The 24,138-nt window shown below is 41.8% G+C and overlaps 3 protein-coding genes across 5 annotated transcripts; 1 reads left to right on the forward strand and 2 right to left on the reverse strand.

Moving 5' to 3' along the window:
- Positions 1-133: 133 nt before the first annotated feature.
- On the reverse strand, positions 134-7,409 carry rassf1 (Ras association domain family member 1). Of its 3 annotated transcripts, none has more exons than XM_019880702.1 (7): positions 7,136-7,409; positions 4,978-5,442; positions 3,830-3,954; positions 2,621-2,725; positions 1,451-1,733; positions 1,258-1,316; positions 134-627 (listed from the first exon to the last, which is right to left on the reverse strand). In XM_019880702.1, the coding sequence occupies exons 2-7, from the start codon at positions 5,243-5,245 to the stop codon at positions 478-480; spliced, it is 990 nt and encodes a 329-aa protein (XP_019736261.1). In that variant the 5' UTR covers positions 5,246-5,442; positions 7,136-7,409; the 3' UTR covers positions 134-477. The 3 variants fall into 3 exon arrangements, with proteins under 3 accessions (XP_019736261.1, XP_019736260.1, XP_019736263.1); XM_019880701.1 differs by having other exon boundaries at positions 1,258-1,373; positions 7,136-7,407; XM_019880704.1 differs by lacking the exons at positions 3,830-3,954; positions 4,978-5,442; positions 7,136-7,409 and adding an exon at positions 2,878-3,818 and having other exon boundaries at positions 1,258-1,373.
- A 1,109-nt stretch (positions 7,410-8,518) lies between these two features.
- Positions 8,519-11,672, forward strand: cyb561d2 (cytochrome b561 family, member D2). Its single transcript, XM_019880705.1, has 3 exons — positions 8,519-8,902; positions 8,993-9,030; positions 11,012-11,672. Exons 1-3 carry the CDS (start codon positions 8,758-8,760, stop codon positions 11,513-11,515), a joined length of 687 nt encoding a protein of 228 aa, XP_019736264.1. The 5' UTR covers positions 8,519-8,757; the 3' UTR covers positions 11,516-11,672.
- A 1,636-nt stretch (positions 11,673-13,308) lies between these two features.
- On the reverse strand, positions 13,309-23,936 carry rad54l2 (RAD54 like 2). The gene is made up of 22 exons (XM_019880698.1): positions 23,796-23,936; positions 22,755-23,003; positions 22,311-22,605; positions 21,613-21,749; positions 21,371-21,511; positions 20,853-21,088; positions 20,571-20,753; positions 20,039-20,172; positions 19,760-19,956; positions 19,303-19,645; positions 19,035-19,212; positions 18,740-18,937; positions 18,511-18,629; positions 18,195-18,310; positions 17,745-17,844; positions 17,432-17,637; positions 17,186-17,358; positions 16,896-17,092; positions 16,574-16,758; positions 15,938-16,027; positions 15,775-15,867; positions 13,309-15,008 (listed from the first exon to the last, which is right to left on the reverse strand). The coding sequence occupies exons 2-22, from the start codon at positions 22,951-22,953 to the stop codon at positions 14,023-14,025; spliced, it is 4,506 nt and encodes a 1,501-aa protein (XP_019736257.1). The 5' UTR covers positions 22,954-23,003; positions 23,796-23,936; the 3' UTR covers positions 13,309-14,022.
- Positions 23,937-24,138: the final 202 nt, after the last annotated feature.

A 24,138-nucleotide genomic window follows, 5' to 3' on the forward strand; every position in this document is an offset into this window, starting at 1 on the left:
CACATACTTTATTTAATAATTAATAAAAATTAAAAAGCATATGCATGTGGTTACATTATAGTGAGTTATCTGACTTAAACCACGCCAACTACCAAACAAGTCACTATTATGAATAACCAAAAGACCAGATTACATATCATAAATTTATTAGACACGCACACACAAACACGCATTTCCACAGGTTCTCTAAAGTGCCAAGTGGTGAGGTGTGTTGTACTAAACAAAACTACAATGATATAAAGTTTACACACTAAATGTGATTTTGAACTAACTATAAATAATATAAACAAAGCAGCATTATTCTCAGAAAAAAAAGGAATCCAGTTAAACTATTCACACTGGCATTACTCACAAAGAAACATTAAGATAAAGGTTTAATATTCAGTGTCTCTGCACTTTTAGTAAACTTTGTTCAAACATTTCCAAGCCTGATAAATTTCCCTTTGTTACTAAATACCGCCCCCACCCACCCAAACGTCAAGCAGGAGCAGTAATCCTCGCCATGGCCTGCTTCATCATGTCCCTGGTGCGAGCGTAGCGCCTCACTATCTGCCGGACATGTTCTTCTTCCTCACGCTGTAGTATACGTAGGAAGTTGCACAACTCTGGAAAACTGAAGGCATCCCACTGTGAAGAGGAACACAATTTAAAGTACACATTCTCAACAGGTAGGCTGTAACAAAAAGGATATCATTTGGAAAACAGGTGTTGATTTAAATGATGCGAGTCCATCAAATCAAACCAAATTGAATCGTTCCACTTAAATGTGTTGCTGCACCGTTTGTTTTTAAATATCTGTTGTTAAACGGTTACGCTGTTTATGCATTTTCCATTATGTGTACACATGACCATTAAACTAGCAGATTAAAGGCTCTGCTATGTGTTTGTCTTAAACACTCAACATGTAAATTCCTCCGGTTTTATGTTTAGTTTGACAGTAAATTTCAACTGGGAGTGACTTTAAACACCACGAAGCCTCTTTTTTTGAAGACTTGTTCACTATTTGTCAAAGTGCTGCAACAGTGAAGTGAGTTCAGAAGAGTTTATGAGTTTCTAATATCAAGCACTTATAACACATCGAGTCACCACTGGACTTCACAGCGAAAGTGTTGGTTTCAGCCTGGGCAGATACAGCATTAAGGCCTATGTGAATGATCAGAATCGTGTCACCTGTGCCTCATTCTGAGCCAGAAAAAAACTCTGCCGATACATGTACATTTACCTACAGCCGTTATCAGGTTTAGCGTATGATCTTACGTTCACGTCGCCGGTCTCATTCTCTTTGAGGACCAGGCTCAAGACCTTTTCACTTGGTCCTGCACACAAGCGCAAATAGAGGGGATACTCGTCGTCGCTCAGTTTCCGCATGGACACTAATAGAACAAACCACACCGTAGAACAGTTGTCAGAATATAGTCGAGCACTGTTTATTCTGATTCAAAGAGCTTACCATGGTTTTGTCTGTCGGCGCGTTCAAACAGGGCAAACTTGGCTGGATTGTCCACAACTGTGAATTTATTGAGCAAGGCCTCGATGACTTCTCGTACCCGTGTTTTGGAGCTTATGTGCAGGTGCTTTGCAGTGTCTTTGGGGAGATAGAACGATGTCCGTCGCGTCAGCCGCCGGCTGTACTCGTGCTCTTCCTGGGTGGGGCTCCGGGGAGGTGGCAGGGTGATGGGACGGACTAGTTGAAAGTGGACTTTAATGAAACCAGTGTAGGAGCCATCTTTATTCTTCAAAGGAGGACAGATGGACAGATGGTTATTTTTTAGATTATTTTCCTTTCATTCAACACACTTTTAAAACTGCTGGGTTAAAAGTAGCCCAATCTTCAATTCAATTTGCAGGTTCAAAATAACTAACCCAATCATAAAAATGACCCAATAAACTCAAAATCCACAGCCATTCAAAATGCACTGTAACCTAATCTGACCTTCTCTAAACTTTTGAATCCATTTGTCCAGGTGTTCAATATTTTTTCAGCACTCTTTATCAAGTTGTACACATTTTGGCATCATGAGACCAAAACGACACCGAAAGATTGATCAGCGTTACCTCACTAGTGTGAGGCTTCAAAGAGGTTGCTCACAGACTGAGGAGGAAGTGGCCACTGAGTTTAGTGCGACACAGCGTGTCATCAGCAGGGTTGCAACAGAGATACAGAGGAATTGGAAGAGTCACACAAAAGCTCACAAGTGGACCTCCTTGGAAATGTACTATTCTGAAAGTAATATTATGTTCAACAGTTTCATTTTCAAAATTTGAAAGAAGAACAAATGAAATTCAGCTGTGAAGGTTAGAGTGCATTTAACCCCGAAAGCCGAATATACAGTACTAACATTTTTGTGAGTATGGTATCTTAATATTTAATGCAGAGCAATCAATTCTGATCCATCGTGGGTGTGACGAGCATCTGCCATACAAAATCTGCCTAGTAACAAAACTGACATGACCTAGAAATCTTAAATTAAGTTTTATAAATTGTGAGTTATTTGTTGGCTGTAAATAAAAAACAAAAGCGCACAGGAAGTAAAAAATGCTCAACTTTTTTTTTTCCACATAAATAACACATCAAACTGAATGAGAGATGCCATAATGAAAATAAAATAAATGATCTCACCACCACCATGTAGAGATTGCTGTTAATCTGAGCATTGTACTCCTTGACCTTCTGATGAACTTCGCCAACACTTAACTCCTGTTTGCGCCAGTCAGTCTGCTCATCCTAACAAGAAACCAGCAGCTTCATTTTAGTAAAAGGAGAAAATCTGTCTGGATTTTTGAAGATTAGAAAAAGCAACGGAACAGACTTAACACATAACAAATATTCCTTTTGTTTAAAAAATAAAAGAAAAGAAAAAAGAAAAAAAAAATCACCATCTCCCTTTTGACCCTGTGACGGAAAGATTCACATGCAGTAAAATACAGCTCAGCTGGAGAGTCACTGAGCGCTACCCTGCTCCCTGAAGTCATCTCAAAGGTTCATGTGCAACTTCTCAAATGAAAATGCAGTGACACTAACCACTTTGCGCTCAGTGTTTTTCTCCTCAATCTTATTTGGACACCGCACTAAAATTTGCTCCGCCCTGACCATAAAAACCCACCGTAAAAAACAGCCTGTTCAACGGCACGTTATTGTCCATTGTGAGGTAGGAGAGCGATCGCGTGCCTCTGATATTGCACGCATTCATTCGTTTTGTCGTGACAGCTGTACTTTCTGATCTAATGATCAAATACAATCGCTGCATCAACTATTTTGCTTTTAAAAAGCGAATAATCGCCGTAAGAAATGGTCACTTTCACACTACCTTTACTGTTGTGGTTGTACAGTGGATATAAAAAGTCTACACACCCAATGTTAAATGTGAGGTTTTTGTGATGTTAAAAAAGAAAAAAACCCTCAAACCAAGATAAATCATTGAAAAACTTTCTCCACGATTCATGTGAGCATTTATCTTTATAACTCAACTGAATTCATTCTTTTCAACAGAGAAAAGCTATTTTTTTTAAATAAATAAAAATGTTAGTTTTATAATAAAGTGTGGTTGACGATCAGATGTCAGCCCTGAATAGGTTCTATTTCAACAACAGAACAGCTGTTTTACTAGAGTGTAGTCAAGCCATTGTCTCTCATCAACACTCTCCTTAATGACATTCACAAGAGATGACAAAAGAATGAAAGGGCATAAAAGGCAACCATGGAGGACATATGGTCGCACTATACTATCGGTACGGCGCTTTGTCTATAGTGACATATGCAGAAACAATTGTGTAAAGCATCTGATTTGAACAAAAAGCAATTTTAAAAAAAAACATTTTTGCTCCTGACCACATTTGTGTCCATCTCGATGGAGTCAACTGAGGGATCCATTTGCCCTGCTGGCAAACCTCTGTCTGCACTGCAGTCCAGCTGGATGAACGGTCGACATCTCTGGTGACAAGTGTAGCTGCAATCTGCCGAGAGAATGAGAACACAACTTTGGCTGTGGGATCCTAATGCTTCATCTTACACTGTACTGGAAATGTGTTGAATTCATTTTGACATGCTCCAAATCACCTCACACATATTCTCATGATGCATCATCGTCATCGTCATCATCAACAGGGCTCCTGTTTGCAGGAACGTGATGACTCAACATGACAAACAGGCCTGTCATTCTGCCCAGTTTGATGCAGATTTAGTCCTTCTGTGCTTTATAGGTCATCGCCTCCAGTGCACAATTTGGCTAACTATTGACAGATCAACCTCAAAAACTGATGTGATTTTATTCAACAATATCCCACTAACACACCAAATCACAAAGTTTGAAAATGGCTTCAATTTAATTTTGAAGCAAATTGGGCTTGTTTTGGATGATTGTAATGCATTTTCCATGTTTCCAGTTCTATTAACTGTACAGTATTTTATTACAGGTTTTTCAAATATCTATTCTATCTTTTCACTTGCATGATATTGGAAAAAAAATTGCTTGCTTTTTGTGATCTCTAGGTTGGATTGTTATAATCTATTATCTATGACCAGGCTGCGATAGCCAAACTCTCCTTCAAATTTAAAATGCTTCTACTTAAGCGCTGACTACAACTAGAGATTATCATCAGGGTACAAGTTGGGCAAATAAAATTATTTATATTTACTAACCAGACAGTTCTACGACCTCATATTAATCTTATTTCTTATGCTTTGGCTTTTTCCCCCACAATTTTTTGTTGCTGTCTTATGTCGAAAAACCAGTAGATTGGATTATTGCTACAAACTGCTCTATTTATATTCCAAAAAGCCGCTGCTCGGACACTGACTATGACTTGAAGGACTCGCAAGAATACAATGAGGATAGATGACATTTTTCATGATCATTATTTTTCTTCTTTAAATGAAATTAGCCGGTGACAACGTAAGATACGGTCTGCAGGGTCACCATAACTAAAAGGTTTTATTTCTCAAGAGAAACATGTTTACATGATATGCAGAGTACTCACTAGTGCAGCGTAACGCCTGCTTATACAGACCCCAGATGAATTCTCCACACAGGTCACACCAGGAGAGGTGAGTGTGACCGTAGGGCTGGAAGTCGTGACCCGCGCCGACATCTCCGGATGGCGCCTCGATGCTGACGGTGTCCCCAACTAGACGGACGATGTGGAAGTGACTGGCTTGACTTGGAGCGGCGCGCGGCCCAGGGGCCGCCAGCTCGATGGGATCATGTACACTGAGATCCTTCAGCTCAATCAGCTCACATTTAGACATTCTGCCCGAGACCCAGTCACGGGCATGTCAAGTTAGCTCTCGCTGTCCGTAAACTTGAGACCACATCAGTATTTGAGGATTCCGTGAATGTAGTTGAGCATGTCACATTCATGTGTTTATTTGGGTGGAAAAAAGTACAAGGTTTGGCTTGGATGCCAGCTTCATGTACTGCGGAGAAGCATGGGTCACCACCAGCCCTGAGGAGATGAAACAAAGCAACTGCTTGAAATCATGAACAAGCTCACGCTAGAGTGCATCCTTAAATGCATGAACCACGACACATCTTCCACTCTGAAAACGTTCACTTTTATGGCATCGGCAACACAGTTGAGACATTTGTCGTTTATAATGTAAGCGTCACGTGTGCGATAATAACAAGAGATTAACTTCTGTTATCTGATATCAGGATTCATGCGAAAACATCAAAAAGTGGGACAAGACGATGAGGATAATCCTGCACAATCCAAACGTGACCCTCGATACTATTCACTGCTTGTGACTGACTGGAAAACCGACATGTGCTGTATGTTGGGGACAAAACAACAGAAAAGCAGGTCAAAGAGTAAAAGCCACTTCACAAACACACACACACACACACACACACACACACACACACACACACAAAACAACCTCAATTCGAGGATTTTCGGGGTCCCAACCCTGAAATGTTAGAAAATTTACAGTAGCTCTTTAACATGAGTGTGAATTATTTGCTTTTTCGGGGGATGTTGGCTAATCTCTCAATATTTTGAGGAGTAATATGCTTTTTTTTTTTTTTTTTTTTTATCTGTTAAGCATTTCTGGGAAAACTACTAATGCATTGCATTTGCTTATGAAGTTCTTTTGAAACATATGTTACAATTAATTATGCAACCATCAGTTAAAATGTAGGAAAATAGAACATATCGATCATCATCATTGTCTACAGTGAAATATTTAGTCTACTCCTCTGGTTTTTAACATATGTCGTTTTGTGCTGGTGTGATTGATTATGTTGCCATAGTAACATCTCTTGCTGAGATCCATTTATAAATTAAATTTCGAGTGTTAAAATGAAATCAAGTTAACTCTGATTGAAAAATGAATACATCCGGATAAATTATAATTTAATGGAATGTTGAATTTGCTCATGTGGGTTTGAAGAAGTTTATGAATTATATCACTGGAATTTCGGAAATTGGCTTCCTTCAATTTAACAACTCAACAGAACAGAACATCCATTGATGGGCTTCTTATACGGTATTTGACCAATTAACTGAGCGACGATTACATTTTTGACTTAGCATTTCTCTTGCTCAGAAGCCAATGATTCCTTCACAGATTTGGTGGCCATATATAACAAGTACAGTATACTGAACAACCGACTAAATGTTAAAAAAAAAAAAAAAACTAGCTCCCATGTCATTAAAGAACATGTGACCCCATGCAAAAGTGTGCACATCTTGCTAAAGCATGCTCATCATATGGAGAGCGATAGAAATACATTGTTAAATGCACTTTGTACAGTATGAGCGACTGCCTACATTCAACAAACGGACTTGGTGCACTCTATCTGCTCATTCTACGTGTGGAACTTGGCGGCATAGTTTTCAGTGGGGCTGCATTGTGAGTTGCATATGAACAACCCGGGATCTATTAGCGCCAAGTGGGTCACTGCACGGTGCAGTTATACCAACCAACAAGAGAACATTGTAGTCCTGCGCCATTTTTTTGGATGCAATTAAGTGTTTAAAAGCGTAACACATGTCGAAGAAAAGTTTAGAATGTGCTGTCATTTCGCGCATAAATTGCAAACGCTCGGTGGTTTTAACAACCCGGATTAAATTGGATAAAAACAGGGAAACACGCAAAAAAACACATTCTCTGATATATTAAATAAAAGAATGTTACCTTATTAAGGGATCAATTCATCCCCGGAGGATTGAAGTGAAGAGGAGACCGATAGAAGGCAATTTGTTCGAAGAGTTCACCGCAGATGGTCCTTTTCGCGACACTCACTCACCTCACTTTGCGCATGCACAATGCGAGCATGTGGGATTACTTTCTAATCCCGTCTGCCTACCAGCATCCAACATAGAGAGGAATCCCCCTCCGTCGGAAATCCCTGAAGAAAACACACGGCGTCTCGTCTTCTGTTATTTAGCATCTCCAGCAACCAATTCATCTAAATGCAGCGCAGCTAATAATCATCGCTCTCCTATTTTAAATAACAAATGCACAACATTCAATTTCCGGAGGAAAAAAAATTAAAAGTCTGTTAAATATTTTATTTTGCCCCATTTGGACATCACTCAGAGAGGAAAACCCCCGTAAGGCTCCAATATGGAGATCAGATCTGTTATCAGTAAGGAACCAGTTGTATAACAAATACAATACGATTTTTTTAATTATTGGTCAAAAAGATCTCTAAATTATTTGTACTTTCATTAATTGTATAACATATATGCTACAAAACAGCACATTCATAGTTCGCAAGATATTTTCCTCAATGGGGTGGTTATAATATTAATATGCATAAGAAGATTCCTTTGTGATCAAATTCGATCTTGTAGAGGACAAACTTTTCCCAAGGTTAAGGAGTAAAGTTGGATAGTTGGGAAAAAAAAATAGTTGCAATCTGTTGACTGTCTGTACAAGTGTGTGCAGGCAATACATAGTCACAAGCTTGCAGTAGCCTCGGGGGCTGAATTTTATTGATATTTTTGTGAATGCAGACCATCCACCAAGAAGCAATTCAATATAGAAATACATTAATTCAGAAAAACATGCACATAGGCGAAAGGTTTTTGTTAAACATTCTAATATATACTGTACATGTATACTGATATGAACTTCCAGATAGAAATGAAAGTTGAGAGAACATTCATAGAACCACCCATTTTTATAGCGCTTGTCATCTTGGCAAGGACACCATTGTAAAAGAGATGTTCTGTCGCAGATGGTCTTTTATAAAAGGTGGAATCATGAATAATAAAAAAAATATATTCAAGATATTGGAATATACGAGGAAGAAACCCCACAAAAGCGTAGGGAGAACAAACTTAATTCAAACCTATTGGGCTTAGTTACACCAAGTTCAAAAACACACAAAATACAATATTAGTCATTTGACCAATTTCAATGAATTGGAAAAATAAAATAAGACACCCGACTGTTTTGGGGGGGTTACTCGCAAACTGTTTAAATTGACTTTATTGTGAAAAAATACATATCCGTTAATAGCTTTTTTTTGAAAGTCTAACCGGAAGTAACCAGAAGTTATTTCCATTGGTTTTCCAGGCATTGCGCTGCCAACACACCATATCAAATATGACCATCATTCAGCACACTTTATCTATAATATGACCGTTTCTTGGTCATGTAGATTTGCTTGAATGACCTTCTCTATCCTTTTAATGGCGATGGTTTTCCTTTAACGTTACCTTTTATCCCGTTTCGTTTCTTTTGGGAACTCTGGGTGACACGGTGGCGTGTGTGGATTGCTATAAATCGTCCATACTGTACCGTTTGGTATGTTGTCGAACATGGCCCACAGCAAAGAAACAGAAGCCGAACCTCGACTGTTCGCTTTCGCCCGAGTAGCTTCCGCAGTGTTGACACACTTCCTCGGCATAAGCCTCACGGGCTTCGTCGCTCTTCTAGCGCGACCTGGTACAAGTGAGTGAACCGTTTGTTATTATTTTCACACGCGTTCTTCTTCATGTCTTGTTGTACGTATACTTGACCTGTGGGTGTAACTTTTTACAGGTTGGTTTTCCTGGCATCCTTTTCTCATGACACTAGCAGTAAGTTGGATAGATTCAAAATCAGTTTTTGTAACACGTGACACATTTACGATGCTGTGATTGATCAATGGGGAACATAGAGCACGTTTACTGCCTCACTGCATTTTAGTGGCAGCTGTACAGTATCTGGATGCAGGATGAGAGGGGCAAAATATTAGCAACGCATGATTCAAAGCAGTTGTAAAACTTCTGCAAGCCACAAATTATAATAAACAAATTGTTCACATATTTGCCTAAATGCATCACTCCATTCATAATCTTACATGAAAATACTGTACAGTGGTTCAAGTGTATTTGTTTTGCTGACGTGTCTTTTCATTAACTGGTTCAACAAATTGAAATGCCATTAATCCATTCACCCCCCCCCCCCAAAAAAAAACCCCACAAAACAATAACCAGCACCGAAAGGTTGACAGTTGTGTTTCAGTATGGTACACAAAATATTTTGGGGTATTTATATTCCCTGAAGAGGACTGTACCACTTTTTGGCATGCAGAGTAGGAGATAACAGTGGTGGTAAGGCCTCTTAAAAGAGACACTTTATGTATTTTTTTTTCTCCACAGTTTAAAACAGTTTCCAGGTTTCTTAAAAACAGGGCCATGACTCACTTTCATAAAAATACCCCAAGGATCCACATGAACTGTCTCCATAGATAGCATATTCATTGCGAGAGTTAGGGCGGATTTTGTCTCACACGGTAAGATAATAAAGATGGGCCAAATCAAACAAGTTTGATTGAATAGTGTACCGATGGCCGCCCTGTGGTTGATATATATATAGAGAGAGAGAGAGAGAGAGAGAGAGAGAGAGAGAGAGAGAGAGAGAGAGAAAGAAAAAAATCTATAGACGTTTTTCCAACTGGTCTTATAACGTTCCGCCCACATTAAAGACATGCCGGTAGGTTAATTGAACACTCTAAATTGCCCTTGGGTGTGACTGTGAAAGGATGTGTTCCCTGCGATTGGGCGGCAACCAGTTCAGGGCGTGACCCTCAGGAAGATAAAGCGTATCAGACAATGGATGGATGGTTTATAAAGTGTAAGTGAAACACACACACACACACACACACACACACCATCACACAATAGTATTCATTTGTTGACCAGTGACAGACGTCAGGAGTTCAGATTCAAGCAGAGATGGGCGGTTTACCATGTGGTTAATTCTGTAGTCGCGTCTGATCCATGCTCCTTGCAAGTGTTTTCATTTTGTATTTGACTCTATTTCCCATTCCAGGGCCCTACATTAAGCTTTTATAAGTGGTTAGCACTGTTGAGCCACCATGAGCTAAGTTAGAATAGCCCTGTCAGAACTGGCACTGGGCCTCTACAGTCGTTATAATATGAGATGTCGCAATAATGAAATCATACTCCGTGTCCTCATTCTGTATTCTTTAAGCCTTTAGGAAAATGCATTATTACTTTTATTTAGTTTGTTTGCATGTTACCGGTATGTTGTTTCCCCCCCCCCCCAACATGAGACATTTTCTGGGCTTCATGTCTTGTTCAAGCAATTCCTTATGGGAGAATTCATTTAACCCAGCGCACAAAAAAAATCTGTGCAGATGACAGATTCATTTCTGTGGGCAAAAATAATAATTAATATGAAATATTCAAAAAGCAAGAATGTGCTGATTTGTGCTATCATATTTATTGATGAAATTGTACTGGCCCTTCATAGTCACCGAATGCACCCGGTAGCACCCTGCATTCTATAAACAGCTGAAGGTGCCTCAGTGACTGCCACTGTGCTGTTTTTTTCTTTTCCACTACGCTTGAAATTCGCTCCTAATTAAAATTTTGGCTCTAAAGGCAAATAACCGACCAAGCGACGACTTGTAATTTGGAAGACTCAGACTCAAAGTAACTAGCCGAATGTGTGCTAGAACCTTTTATTGGCTCTCATTAGGTTGGGCAGGTGTGGCTGGCCGCTGACTGTAATGACGAATGCAGAGCTGAGTATCATTTTCTTCTGCCCCAGTTCTCCTTCTTCATGACTGAAGCCATCCTCCTCTTCTCACCCCACGGCTCCCCCATGAGGAGGTTTTCCTACAAAGTGAAACGTCGCGTGCACTGGATGCTGCAATGCGCCTGCGTGACGTGTGCCGCGCTCGGCCTGGCAGCCATCTTTTACAACAAACACCTGCACGGCAAGCCTCACTTCACCTCCTGGCACGGCCTGCTGGGCGTGATCACGGTGTGCGTGGTGGCGGTCCAGTCGCTGGCCGCCGTGCCCCTCATCTACCACTCTTTGGTCAAAGGCTGGTCGCTGGCTAAGTTCAAGAGGTACCACGCGACGTCAGGGCTTGTCACCTACCTGTTTGGCAGCGTCAGCCTGCTCCTCGGCTTGACTTCTGGGTGGTTCACCAAGTCGGTTGGTGATGCCACTTGGTACCTGGCGGCACTTTGTCCTATTCTTTGTGCCCTCATCATCATGAATCAAGTCACCAGTGCTTACGTGGCAAAGAAACGTTTCCAGTCCTAATCGGTGGTGAGAAGTAATGAACTCCCAATACATATCTTTGTTCATGTGCTTAAATTGATTTTATTCTCATGTTAAGTTATCAAAACGGGTATTCGATGTAATTGACTTTAACAATTTCATTTTTTTGTACTTGCGCGTTTTTCAGAGTGTACTTTTTGTCTTTTATTTAAAGGGGAAGTCGAGTCAAAAATCCATTAACAATCTGAGCGGGTGGCCATTTTGCCACTTGCTGTCCAAAGTTACACGACCAAACCCAGAAAACAGGTTCATCGCGAGTGGTCATTGCCTGAGCTCTTCGGCACTGTGGTGTGTGAATGTTGTGTTCAGACTAGTGGGGCAAATTATGACTTATTGTAAAGAACATTGTTGACTAACTTCCCCTTTAAGATTCTATCTCTCTCTCTCTCTATCTCTTTTTTTAATACACAAGTATCAGTACTTGAGTACATTGGTCCGAATACCGTTACTGACACGTATGCAGGGATTATGTTTTACACACAAAGCCATATACCTGTGTGTATTTATATGGGTAACAATATTTTTTTTTCACTGTACACCGCCATTGAGTGACATGTTTCCACGAATACAAATTCATTTCACAAAAGCCCTCAAATGGGTTTTGGGGTGGTTCTTGATTGGACCAAAAATTGACAATGCTTTTTGTCAAACGCTTACATAATAGCATGTTGTGTCAAGTGTGCAGGCCAAAATTGATTGTCAGATGTCACTTTGTCCTGCCTTTAAATTGACCTGATTTGTACGCAATTATGTTTTTGACCAGCCAAAGCTGTGTTGTTTATTAAAAAAGCTATTCATGCAATAGAAGTGTTTTATTTTTAAAATAACATTGATAACATAGTCATGTTCTGCTTTTGTCTACATGGCATGGATCAGCCATCTAAGTGAACAGAAGGTAATAAAAAAAATAATAAATACATTTCAGAAACTACACATACTGAAATGAGAGAAGCTACTATTGAAAGAACACGTGATCAAATTATAAAAAGTAATTTAAAAAATTAAATATCCAATCCATAAAAATGACCCCACTGGACATGAAACAACAGAGTTAAACATAAAGCAATGATAACCCACTTCAAATTCTAACAAGAGTACAAATATAGACATGGGATCTGCATCTTTTCCATAATCAGCCTTTCAGAGCCACTTTACAAGATTCTAGGACAGGCTTAAGAAAAACCATACAGCAAAAAAAAATGTCTCCACCAGTCTACTGGAAAAACTCTTTACAGGTTATGCTGTTTAGTCTCATGCTCTCCTGTTTTTTTTTCTTCTAAAGGCCAATAAAACCACCGACTCAACAGATTCCTAAATCGAAACATCAGTGTGGCGTCAATACAACAAAAAAAAAAAACCCACAAGGCTCGAGAGCAGCAGAGATCTAAACACACCACTGACATATCTACTAACACAGGAGGCCGTTGCAACTGGTTGGGTGGCAAAGCCCACAGCGCCACCTGGCCGGCCCAGCCCGGCCGCAGTCACTCGTGGGCGTGAGTGCGAATGTTCTGATGCAGACGTTGACATTCAATAAATACTCGGACCACGATGGGAAACGTTTGAGTGGCTGAGTGTTACTTTGACTCGATCGGTTCTTGTTTTAGGAAACAAGTGCATGTTCACATTTGATATCACAATGGTAACAAACAAAAAAAAAAGAGCACGTACCAAGTTAAAATCTGGACACCCAAGACCTCTTTGTGTTATTTAAGGCTAAAAATGACAGAACACAGAGTGTGTCACTGAGGGCAAGTTAAGATACATTCATTTGAGTGTAAAAAGGGAGGGGGAGTGACCCCTCCCAAAACTGTAGCAAAACAATGCAACTGTTATCTTCCTGTATGCCGTAATTATACACCTCCCTACACCTGAAATGAATTTAAGTTGAAATATAAACAATGAGAATAACTGCTATATACAGATATTTACAGTTTTGTCATGAGTCACGGAACCACAATCTCTTTTCAAAATGGGGTGCTACACTTTTTGGCAGACTCAAATATTCCAGTGGATTTTTATTTATTGATGTTTTTTAATATTTGGGTTGTGAAATTAGTCCGTGGCCACGGTGAGTGTAATGAATTTTGCGCGGTGTGAAGTAAAATCTGTCGGGAATTCGGCCGGTGAGTGCTGCTACAAATACTTGCTCCATTTCACAGCAAACCCAACAAGACAGTTTTATTCAGCATAAAAATGTGTTACTGACTTAATAACATTTTTAAAGGTGCATGAGGATTCCCCTATTGATCAGGGAAATATGTCTCTGTGTCGCTGTTGGGACAAGGAATGCAATCAACTAAATGAATGGCCAAAAAATGAACATCATGGAATATTGAAATGAAGCTGTTTATCAGAAACAATGAGGATATACACGATTCACATGAGTCAGGGTTGTTTTTAGCAGAAAAACCATTATTTGTCGAATCGCACCCCAGTCTAATCAGCCATGATTAACCTTTGTATCCAAACAGCCCCTGTGTGAGTCTTCAGTGTCCGGTCACCTCTATGACATCATCATCGGAACTATCGCCTCCGTTCTCCGCACTCTGATACCTGTCCGGTTGGGTCAGAGCCGACCCAAACAGGCTGGATGTGGGATTGTTGAAATGGGAGAGGAAGCCGGACGCATTCGAAGCAGAGTTTACTGTGTGGAAACCTGCTGACCCGGCGAGGAGAGGGCCGGGGAACATCCGGGGTTCTGGGAGCAGGGACTGGCTGTAGTTGATAGGGAAGCCTGACGAAAGCAGCCCCGTCACATTGGGGCTCATCAAGTATGGTGGCAGAGAACCTGATGCCAGTGAGGATGTCGTTGCGGATGATGATGATGATGATGCCGACGATATGGGGATGGTGTTGGAGGACGAAGAGAGGGCGGTTGATAGAGCTGATGCGGAAGGGGGAGGAAGTTGTCCGTTGCCCGGTGCGGAAGGGAACATGGTTTGCAGGTCTGCCAGTGTTTGTCCTGGTGCCTGAAGGAATGAAGGTCCACCGCTTCCACCCATCAGAAGAGGGTGAGTCATATGTCCCAGGCTCCCTAAAAGCGAGGGAGAGTTCAGACCCACTGGTGGAAAACTGAGCCCACTGGAGTTCATGGACAAGCCGGGGAAATGCGATGGAGCCAGAGTCCGTTTGGCCATGGCGCTTTGACTTTCAGTATGCCTGCGTTTCACCCCTTGCGTCTCTAAGCCCGAAGTCAGGAGGTCGTCGTTGAGTGGTGAGCGGAGGTCCGGAATCAGACTGCCGCCATCTCCCGCAGCTGTGACGGACGCATCCAACGGGGAGGAGAGTTCGTTCCCTGCGCCGCCGGTGGCGTCGCTGGTGGACGCCGTGTAGTGGCTGAGCTCGCGGAGAATCTCGGAGCTCAAGGGAGACGAGGACTGGTGCTCGACGTCAACTTCGGGTGAGTGCTGCAGTTGTTCCCCGGGGGAGGCGCAGCCATTACTGAGTGGATGGATCGCAGAACGCTGGCTATCTGTAGAGGAGAGGGACATACAAACCATTAAAAATTAACTTTTTTTTTTTTTTGAGATCGTGATGCAACTCCAAGATATTAGCCACCGTTCTGACAACACTTGGCTTTGACTTGGGGGCAATGATTCTCAAAGTGTGCTACTGGTCTCACTGGTGGTATTCGGGCTCACCCTAGTGGTACGTGAAACAATCATTGCCCAAGTACTGTTCAGAATTTAACTGTGCAATTTTCCCAACATTGGGGCGCAGTGTTAATGTTCAAACTACATAATGTCACTATAATTTGTAAGAATATTACATGTGGTGACACTTGGCGTGCTCTGTTTTTTTTTTATGGTACTTGCAATACAACAGCAACAATGTCTGCATCTTTTGTGCATAGGCCTCTTTTGGTCACCTCACGTTATTTCTTTATGTTAATATTCTTTTGATTTGCATGTATGCTTGGAATCATTGTCATGCTGAAGGTTTGGGCACCAAACTGACTTTGGAAGTGTTCATTTAGAAGTCTCTCCATCCTAAAGCTCCAATTCCGGGGGAAGAAAAATGAGCCCAAAAGCATGATGGTGCCACCACAATGCATCACCGTGGCTATGCTGCATTACCAAGGTGACATTTTGCAAAATAACAACCCCATCAGTAAACATGAGGAAAATATGAATTCAGCCACTGGCGCACAAACAACTCCACTCGCCTCCCTCCACACAGAATGATGACAGATGGAACCCGTAGTTTAATTACAACAATAAATCAAGATGCATTTGTACCTCTTGAAACAGCGGTGCCCGCGGCGGATGGTCTACTGATTTTTCCAGATCTAATTGCAAAAATTCTTCCATCATTTGTCCTGATGTAAGTACCTGTGGACAAGAAAACACCCGATGATGGACTCAGTACACATTTAATGACGAAAGAATGAATTGCATCTACCTTTAGATCCTCTGATGACATGGATGCTCTCGCCAGCGCGAATCCGAGCTTGGACATCTGTTGTACTGTTGGCTCCCGGGATGAAGATGTCTACAGATTTATAGACATGAAACATGAGAATACATATTAGGGCCGAAGTGATTCATCGAATACCTCAAACATTTGAATACAAAAAAGTTCAATGCAAAATCTCTGCCTCGAAGCTTTGCAGTGATCAGTTTTCTGCATTGACTAACATTACTGCACATTCACGCTCCATGCGATGGTGGAGGAAATACAAGACCTAAAATGTCCAAAATTTGGTATCATTTAATAAAGAAAAAGTAAAGTGCATTGTGTCTCCTGCAAAGCAGAATGAACTGACACACCACAACAACTATGCTAACGCATTTAATATAGCCTAATTCTGCTAATTAGAATATATTGTAATACTCCAACAAGTGGTGAAGAATAGAGACAGCCACTTAGCAGGCCAGGCCCTACCTTTTAAAGCCACACACACTCAAAGTTAAACATGTTAGCGTGGAAAGTAAGGGTGTTGACCCAAAGTGAACAACAAGAATACCTGCACCTCACTTGCCCTTTTTTTTTTTTTTTTTTTGTCAGTATAATAGATTGTAAAACAAGACACGGTACCTGTTGTGGTGACAATCCGCTGAACGTAAACCCCAGCCTTCTGCAGGAAATTGACTGGTAAACTGCCAGGGGAGCTGCCCCCCGCCATGCCCATGACAACCTGGCGAGGCATCATGGGGATTGGGGTCGACTGGATGGGCCTCACACTTGCTACTGGCTTGTCGTCAGGCCGGGCCATTGGACGCCTGGAAATAGGAACATTGAAATGAACGAGCCGATCAGCTGACTATGACTGCACTAAGCGCGGCAAAGCAAGCCGCCGCGTTTGAGAACTGCTAGTCAGATGACATTAAATACAATCAAAGACTGACTTGAAACCCACCAGCCACGATGACTGAATGCAGGTATGTTAGCAAGCGCCTGGTTGCTGGTTGGATAATAAGGGGCATAGGAGGGTCGAGAGTAGGGCACGGAAGCTCGTTTTTCATCCTCGTAGCTTTTTTTGGCCGCTCTCTTCTCCGCTTTGGTCAGTTTGAATTCCTTCCGGTCCACTAACAGAGATTCATGTTGGAAAGGTTGCTGTGTGCACAAATGGAGAGAAAGACATCTTCTCAATGCATCACACACACCGTGCAGTATATCAGCTCATCATTCATAAAATAGTCATTGTACTTTGGTGATGAGGTGTGGGTAAAGCTGACAGGCTGCATATATGACTGGCTCATCTTCCAAAGCCCTCAGATTGATCTTGCTTGCTTCAGGTTCCTCTTCGACAAAATGCAACAGTGACTCCACTTCCTTTCGGGTAAAGTTCAGCGCCGGGTTCAGGTCATCCACTACGCGGTCTGTAACGCACGGGGAGGTCTGTGTTTCAAGTAAGTTACTCGCCAAGCACGGAAATCAATTTCAATTTCTTACCGGACATGCTCTGTTTGGAGACCTGTCTGTCATAAATCTTCTTCTCCAAGGTAAAGTCACAAACCAGCCGGTAAATGTAACAGGGTTTCTTTTGACCGTAGCGGTACACCCGACACACGGCCTGGGCGTCATGACACGGGTTCCAGGAGGCGTCGAACACAACAACACGATTCGCTCCAATGAGATTCACACCCAGGCAACCCGCTCTGGCAGGAGGACAAAAGTTGGTGCAAAGATGTACAGGTTTTAGTGCCTGTCAGTGGGCGGAAGGAAGGAGCTTAGGGAAATGATGCAGGAAGAATGTGACACACACCTGGTAGACAGCAGGAAGAGAAACGATTTGGTGTTCTCTGGGTCATTAAACTGATTGATCAGGCGCTCTCTTTCTGAAGATGATGTGCTCCCATCCAGTCCTAAACAAAGACACGTTTTTTTGTTTTTTTTTACAGTCTAACAGCAGTTACTCACCCCCCACCCTCCAAGTTCAGTGCTTCTCAAAGTGTGATATGCAGGTTCCCTTTAGTGGTAATCAAATGGATCAGTGAATGAAATGTTCAAAGCGTGCATTATGTTACACTGGCTTCAATTTTTTTTTTAATCCAGTAGGGTACATTTTTGAGTACAGTTCAGTTGTACTTAACATTGACGTACATTTGCAGTCAACCATTTAGAAATGGTTTTGTTCAAAGATTCATGATGGTCCGTACATTTTTTTTTAAATTCTCATTTTATGCACAATACATTCTCAGAGAACAGAACTTACGATAATAATTGTGATTGCGAACCCAGTTGGGGTTCTGAGACTCGGCGGTGTCTTGTGATGGAATGGGTCTCTTTGATAAGAAGTCCTCAATGACTGTCAGGGTGGACAAGCTTTGACTGGCAATGCAGGAGGAGATATCGGAAAAAGTGAGTGAGCTGTGGACACTATTTGAGGAATACGATACATGTATATGACTAACTAGCACACGTGGCTGCTCGCTTCAAGACATGTCGTACATTTTCTTTTTAAATCTTACAGAACAAAACTGCTTCGTGGCCGATTGGTGTTTGATTTAACAAACACCAAAGCGACTTACCTGAAGACCAAAATCTTGTCTCCTCTTCTGACGCTCTCGTCGATCAAATGAAAGAGTAGCACCATTTTGGCCGAGTGCTCCAGAAGTCCTATCTGGTAGTTTGACATGAGTTCTTTTGCCTGTGAAAGAAAGAAGATCAATATCGTCGAGAGCCTGTAAATGACCTTTGGGAGTTTTTTTTTAAAGCGGTCACTGCTGCAGTGAATGGTTAAGGAGGGTCACATCATACCCATTCATAAGTAATGACTTGATTGCTTCGATCCTGAGAGGGATTGAGCAGCGGCGGAATGTTGTTGGCTTTGCTGTTGTTGGAGTCTGACACTTTGCCTTTGGGACCGCCGGCGATGTCGTCGAGGTCCAGATCCTGCTCGTTTGCCTGATTCTCTTTCTGTACAGTTTCAAAAAGCACGTCCGGGTGATTCCAGATCTAGCGTGAAGATGAAAAACACAGTTTTATTGATCAAGGGCGTACAATGCAATCCCGCGTGCCACATTGGGAGAAATTTCTGATTTTCAAGTCTTACCTTGCAGCATACACAAAAGGCCTTCAGAGGGTTCAGACCAAGCCAACCATTGTTTCCTGCCTCTCTAAAGCGATTCATAAACTCAGTATAGAGCGCTTTCTGTATAGGAGATAGCCGCACCAAGATCACATGCTCCATCTTAATGGGAAGCTGGTGTTGCAGAACATCATGGCCTCGTCTATCAAGCAGAAAAAAAAAAAAATCAGAACAATTAATGTGGGTCGGAGCTATTTTTCTAAAAATACATATTTTAGGGCACCCTGCTCACCTCTGGACAAAGCCCTCCAACAAGCTGTGCAGCACATGGCTACGGTAACGCATCAAGCGAACATCTTGAGGCGTGCTGTCCATACATTGCCCGTTCAGAATGGGGCGCTCAAACATGTTGCTGAACTCCTGGCGTGTGCCTAAGAAGTCTGGCCGAACAAAATCCACCATGCACCAGTATTCAGTGAGATTGTTCTGTAATGGGTAACCTGTCAGAACCACTCTGCGCCTCGAACGGATATTCTTCAGAGCCTGTGACGTGCTGGCATGATAGTTCTTAATGCGATGGCCTTCGTCACAGATCACCACGTCTGGCCCAGGTCGTAGAATGGACTTTTCAATACCTAAAAAATAAATGAATAAAATAATAATAATAATGACACGTGTATATATTTTTATGCACTTGCATATTAATCACACATTGGCGGTAGTATTATATACTGAAGAGTTTTGCTCACCTTTCATGAGTTCTTGTTGTCTATCTTCCTCATCTAGATCAATGATGACAGGCCCCATGGGCTTCTTTGATTTTTTCTTTTTGCCAGTAACAAAACTCTTCTTCATTGTTAGGAGGCGGTACATCTCATAGCCCATCAGCAACACGCCCCCATTTTGACTCCAGTCCTCCACCACCTTTGCCCGAGCTATCGTGGTTCTGTGGGGCACACATTAAAGATGCTCAACATTTCAAATATTTGACACGGGCCAATTTATGTGTATTGTGGTGTGCAACGTACTTGTGCTCATCGTTCAGAATTTGAACTTTGAATGTACGTCCGGTAAACAACGTGGGGTCAGTCTCGGAGGAAAGTGCTTCCTGTGGTGGAAGCCACAGGTTAAATTCTGCCAGCCAGTTCTGAAGTGTGTTCACCTAAAATGAGAGGAACAAAGAGATCAGAGAGGAGTTGGAGCAATACAAGTACTGAAGTAACGTCTAACTATCATGAAGGTAGGAAAAATATGTGATTGGGCAGGTGTGTAGAGCAGAGTTATAAAACAGCAAGAAAATGAGACAATAAATATTGTGGAGGGGCGTGGCATGGGTTAAGAAAGAAACCATTTTATTTTAGTGCGGATCTGGATAAGGTTGCAGATTCCGTAGAGAGTGTGAATCTCTGTCAGGTTGACAAAAGTGGAAGAAAATATTTGATTTGTACCTAGTTATAATTCAATACAGTATAGATAACTCAATACAGGAAAAAATGAGTGCAAACACGTTGAAATGAAAACATGAACCATGAACAGACAATATGGACTCTAATTACTCACAGGAACAATAGCCAAGACAGTGTGAGCCTCAGTATTCCGCAGCAGGATGTCAATGAAGGAAATGACCTGCAGTGTCTTGCCAAGCCCCATGCTGTGAGCGAGGATGCAACCAAAACCACTGCTGCTCTTGTAACGCTCCAGAGACTCAATCAGGTTATCATACAGAAACCTGATGCCGCCAATCTAGGGAAAAGATGAGGCGAAAAATGTCACATTGACACCCTGAGAGGAAACGCATCGGGCATTTTGGCAGCTGATGAAGAAAGCACACTGTGGACATACCTGGTGAGGTTTGACAGCCTTGGCCAGCTGTGGCGCGAGATAAATGTCCTTCTCCTCCGCAGGGTGGTTGATATTAACCAGCACGCGGCCCTGGGCGTCAGGCAAGTTCAGAGCATCATTGATGTGCGCTCCACTGCTCTCCTCTGTGCCGGCGGGGCCACCGTCATCCTCCTCATCGCCCGACTCACTGCTTATCTGCAGGGCGTCCTCGTCCCCAGAGCTGAGTTCAATTATATCTGTGCCATCAATAAACAGAGCATAAAGGCCTGCCGCATCTACCATATTTCCCCCAATAGTGCACAGGGGCATTTCTTTATTAAGTTGGAGACAGTGTCATTAAAATAAAATGATTTTATTAGCATTTTTCTACACACTAGCCAATTGGTCTATTTGAGGTGGACTGTTTTTTATTAAAGTGACAGGCACGCACGCGCGCGCACACACGCACACACGGGGTTAACTGGGCAATAGAGTTGAGGGCACAATTAGAAAGCACCAAGACCTATGATCTCCATTACCATCTCGCGTTGCTAGCTCTGGGAGTTTTGGTTCCATGTTTTCATCTTCATCACCGCTGCTGTCCAGGCAGATCACATCCTGCTTGCCGAGAAGAGCGGGGACCAAGTGAGACATCTCTCCCAAAAAGGAAGTGGGGTCCACTGTTGGAATGATGATCATCAAAAATGCATCGTCTTAGTCTTATTTAAGTTCTCTGAACAATGATGAACAGTTATTAAATGACTGGAAAATAGCCATGAACCTAGATGGGACTCTAATAAAGTTGGAGCTGGTGTAGGGAAGTCTTTCCTCTGTTGCTCCAGACGCTTCCGTCTCTCCATCTCTTCCTGTTGAGCAGCCTTGGTTCCAGCCTCCAGCTGGTCCTCGCTCAGTAGCTTTCTGTTGGAGCCAAACAATAACGTATTTGGTTTAAGGAGTAGTAAGATCATAATACTAATTGAAGATTTTTTTTTAATTATTTATATATATAAATTGCATTAGTGCAGTGGTTCTTAACTTGAGTTCGATCGAACTCGAGGAGTTGAGTGTCCACTTGTACAACTCTTCATAACAACAACACTCTCGGCTTTTTGGCGTGATACTAATACTGTTTGTTACAAAGTATCTTTGCAAGCAATACTTTGTGAGGATGGTAGACATAAACAAATAAAAGTACTAGATTTTGTTCCGAACATGATAGGAGAGAGTTATTTGCCAAGGTGAAGTCAAGTCAGCATTCCTGAACTTATGTCTGTCAGGCCAAAGTGACTGTTTTGCACTATGTCCATTCAGTTCTTTTTTTTTCCTTTTTTTTTTTTGGTGAAATTCCTGATTTGTTGATTTTGTGATTTTTTTGTGGAACTGATCAATGGTCATTTTGTGCACTGATATGTATGTTTTTTTTTTTGGGGTGGGGGGGTGAAGAACCGCAACATTAGGAAATGTAAAACACATCCGCACCTGATATTTTTCCTCATGTGTGCAGGTTTGGCAGGCTTGGAGGGTTTGGATCGTTTTGAAGGCTTGGAAGGTTTGGTTAGTTTAGAAGCCTTTTGTTTCTTTGATTTGCTGGAATGTGTCTTGCTCTGACTTGATTTGCCAGGGCTGCTCGGAAGTTGAGAGCGAGAGGTTGGTCTGGAGGGCGCCCTCGACGACGGTTGGGATTCAGGCCGTGACGGTGGCTCCGAGGTAGCTGAGGTGGAGTCCCGACTTTCTTGAGATTTTTCATTCCAGCTGTGTGCACTACCTGGTTTATCTTTGAAGAGAACAGTATATTAGTTTTACCTTGACTGAGTTTGATTTAAACAGTACTTATTTTTGTGTGACATGCTTTCATTAATGAGGGCATCTACTATACTTACATTCATGCTACCCATGAGATCACGAGAAATAGAAAACACTCACCCAAACTGTGATCATCATCATCATCTCCAAAGTCTTCATCCTCATCATCATCATCATCGTCCTCCTCCTCCCCCTCCTCCTCCTCCTCCTCTCCCTCATCTGTATCGCCATTGTCTTCCTCTTCATCATTTTCTTGAAAATCCTCTTCACTGTTAAGGCTAGCCTCCAGGTCACTTTCTGAAATGGCCTCTTCAGACATGGCGTCTTACGGGCTCTCAAACTATTACCTGCACACCTTCATCAGGGGTCCTAAAAACAAACACAAAACAAACAAAGAAAATAAAACACTGTAAAGAATGTATACCCAGTGACTGGATATTAAAGGTTCAAATGACATAGCTGACCATAAAGGATGAAAGGGGTCAGAAATGTGTGGATTCAGATGTAGAAAATATAATTTCACAGTATTTTAATTTCCCAGACGTGTGGAGTGACATTATTATTTGACATTTGGTCTAACCTCCGGCTAAATTACACACGTCCGGCTAAATTACACACGTTAACCATAACGTCAGTATAATACCATAATATTTGGTCCACGGATCGTCAAATTAATGAAAAATATAAGTGGATGAACTAATCACTGATGGCAACTGAATCCCCTTTTCACGATTCCGTTTGAATAAGGGATGCATAAACAGCTAGCTGAAATGTACACCTATAGCATAGATAGGTCATGAAACCGCAGAACAACCACACTCGCTGCACCTACCTGCTGCTATAATTTAACTACAGTGCAATTGTTTCCTGCCTCCAGTAGCAGACCAATACGCTAGCTACTTATAAAACAACACACGCAATTACAGCCCCCGCCCTCAACTATTCGCATTCAATTAAGCAATATAATATCCCACCCTTATTTGACAGGAAAATTCATTTGCTTAAAAAACGGGCTTCATTTTTCAATGTGGCAGTGAGAATGTATTTGTGCTGTGTGTTACTCTCGGGCAGCTAACGTTAGTCGACATCACTTATATGCTAACACTCTCGGCTAGCTAGACGCGCTAACTATTCCAATCATTGTATATTTTAGCAACATACCGTGGGAGCATGTGCGTTGCACGCTTCTGGAAATGTCGACGTTAATGCACACGGGGACCGATCAATTTGTTTGCTGGCTAATTGTGAAAATAAAGCGATAAATGTTTCCCCTCATTTCCAATTTTCCCCAGTGTTACAGTGTATTCCTTCCTTCAAGTGTTGCACCGCCGAAGCAATGTTCCGACAGTAAACTAAATCCTTTCATTGAGGATGAAGTATTCCGTTATTTGTGTTTGTTATATTTCTTGAACGAACCACATTATTTTCTACGTGACGGTTTTTAATTTAGTATTTCTCTGTCTCTTCTAATTCCATAAAAAAAATGTTATACTGTATTTTTTGT

This window comes from Hippocampus comes, unplaced genomic scaffold (assembly GCF_001891065.2).
Source record: "Hippocampus comes isolate QL1 unplaced genomic scaffold, H_comes_QL1_v1.1 scaffold68, whole genome shotgun sequence".
Lineage (NCBI taxonomy): Eukaryota > Metazoa > Chordata > Actinopteri > Syngnathiformes > Syngnathidae > Hippocampus > Hippocampus comes.

Coding starts and splice junctions, on each gene's coding strand:
- rassf1 (XM_019880701.1), bottom strand. CDS start 5,245: ATGTCTAAATGTGAGCTGATTGAGCTGAAGGATCTCAGTGTACATGAT. Junction 1,734..2,620: donor GCAATCTCTACATGGTGGTG/GTGAGATCATTT, acceptor CCTCCTTTGAAG/AATAAAGATGGCTCCTACAC. Junction 628..1,257: donor ATGAGACCGGCGACGTGAAC/GTAAGATCATAC, acceptor TCCTCTTCACAG/TGGGATGCCTTCAGTTTTCC.
- cyb561d2 (XM_019880705.1), top strand. CDS start 8,758: ATGTTGTCGAACATGGCCCACAGCAAAGAAACAGAAGCCGAACCTCGA. Junction 8,903..8,992: donor TCTAGCGCGACCTGGTACAA/GTGAGTGAACCG, acceptor AACTTTTTACAG/GTTGGTTTTCCTGGCATCCT. Junction 9,031..11,011: donor CTTTTCTCATGACACTAGCA/GTAAGTTGGATA, acceptor CTTCTGCCCCAG/TTCTCCTTCTTCATGACTGA.
- rad54l2 (XM_019880698.1), bottom strand. CDS start 22,953: ATGTCTGAAGAGGCCATTTCAGAAAGTGACCTGGAGGCTAGCCTTAAC. Junction 21,089..21,370: donor AGAGCTAGCAACGCGAGATG/GTAATGGAGATC, acceptor TTGATGGCACAG/ATATAATTGAACTCAGCTCT. Junction 19,957..20,038: donor ATTCTGAACGATGAGCACAA/GTACGTTGCACA, acceptor TGTGCCCCACAG/AACCACGATAGCTCGGGCAA.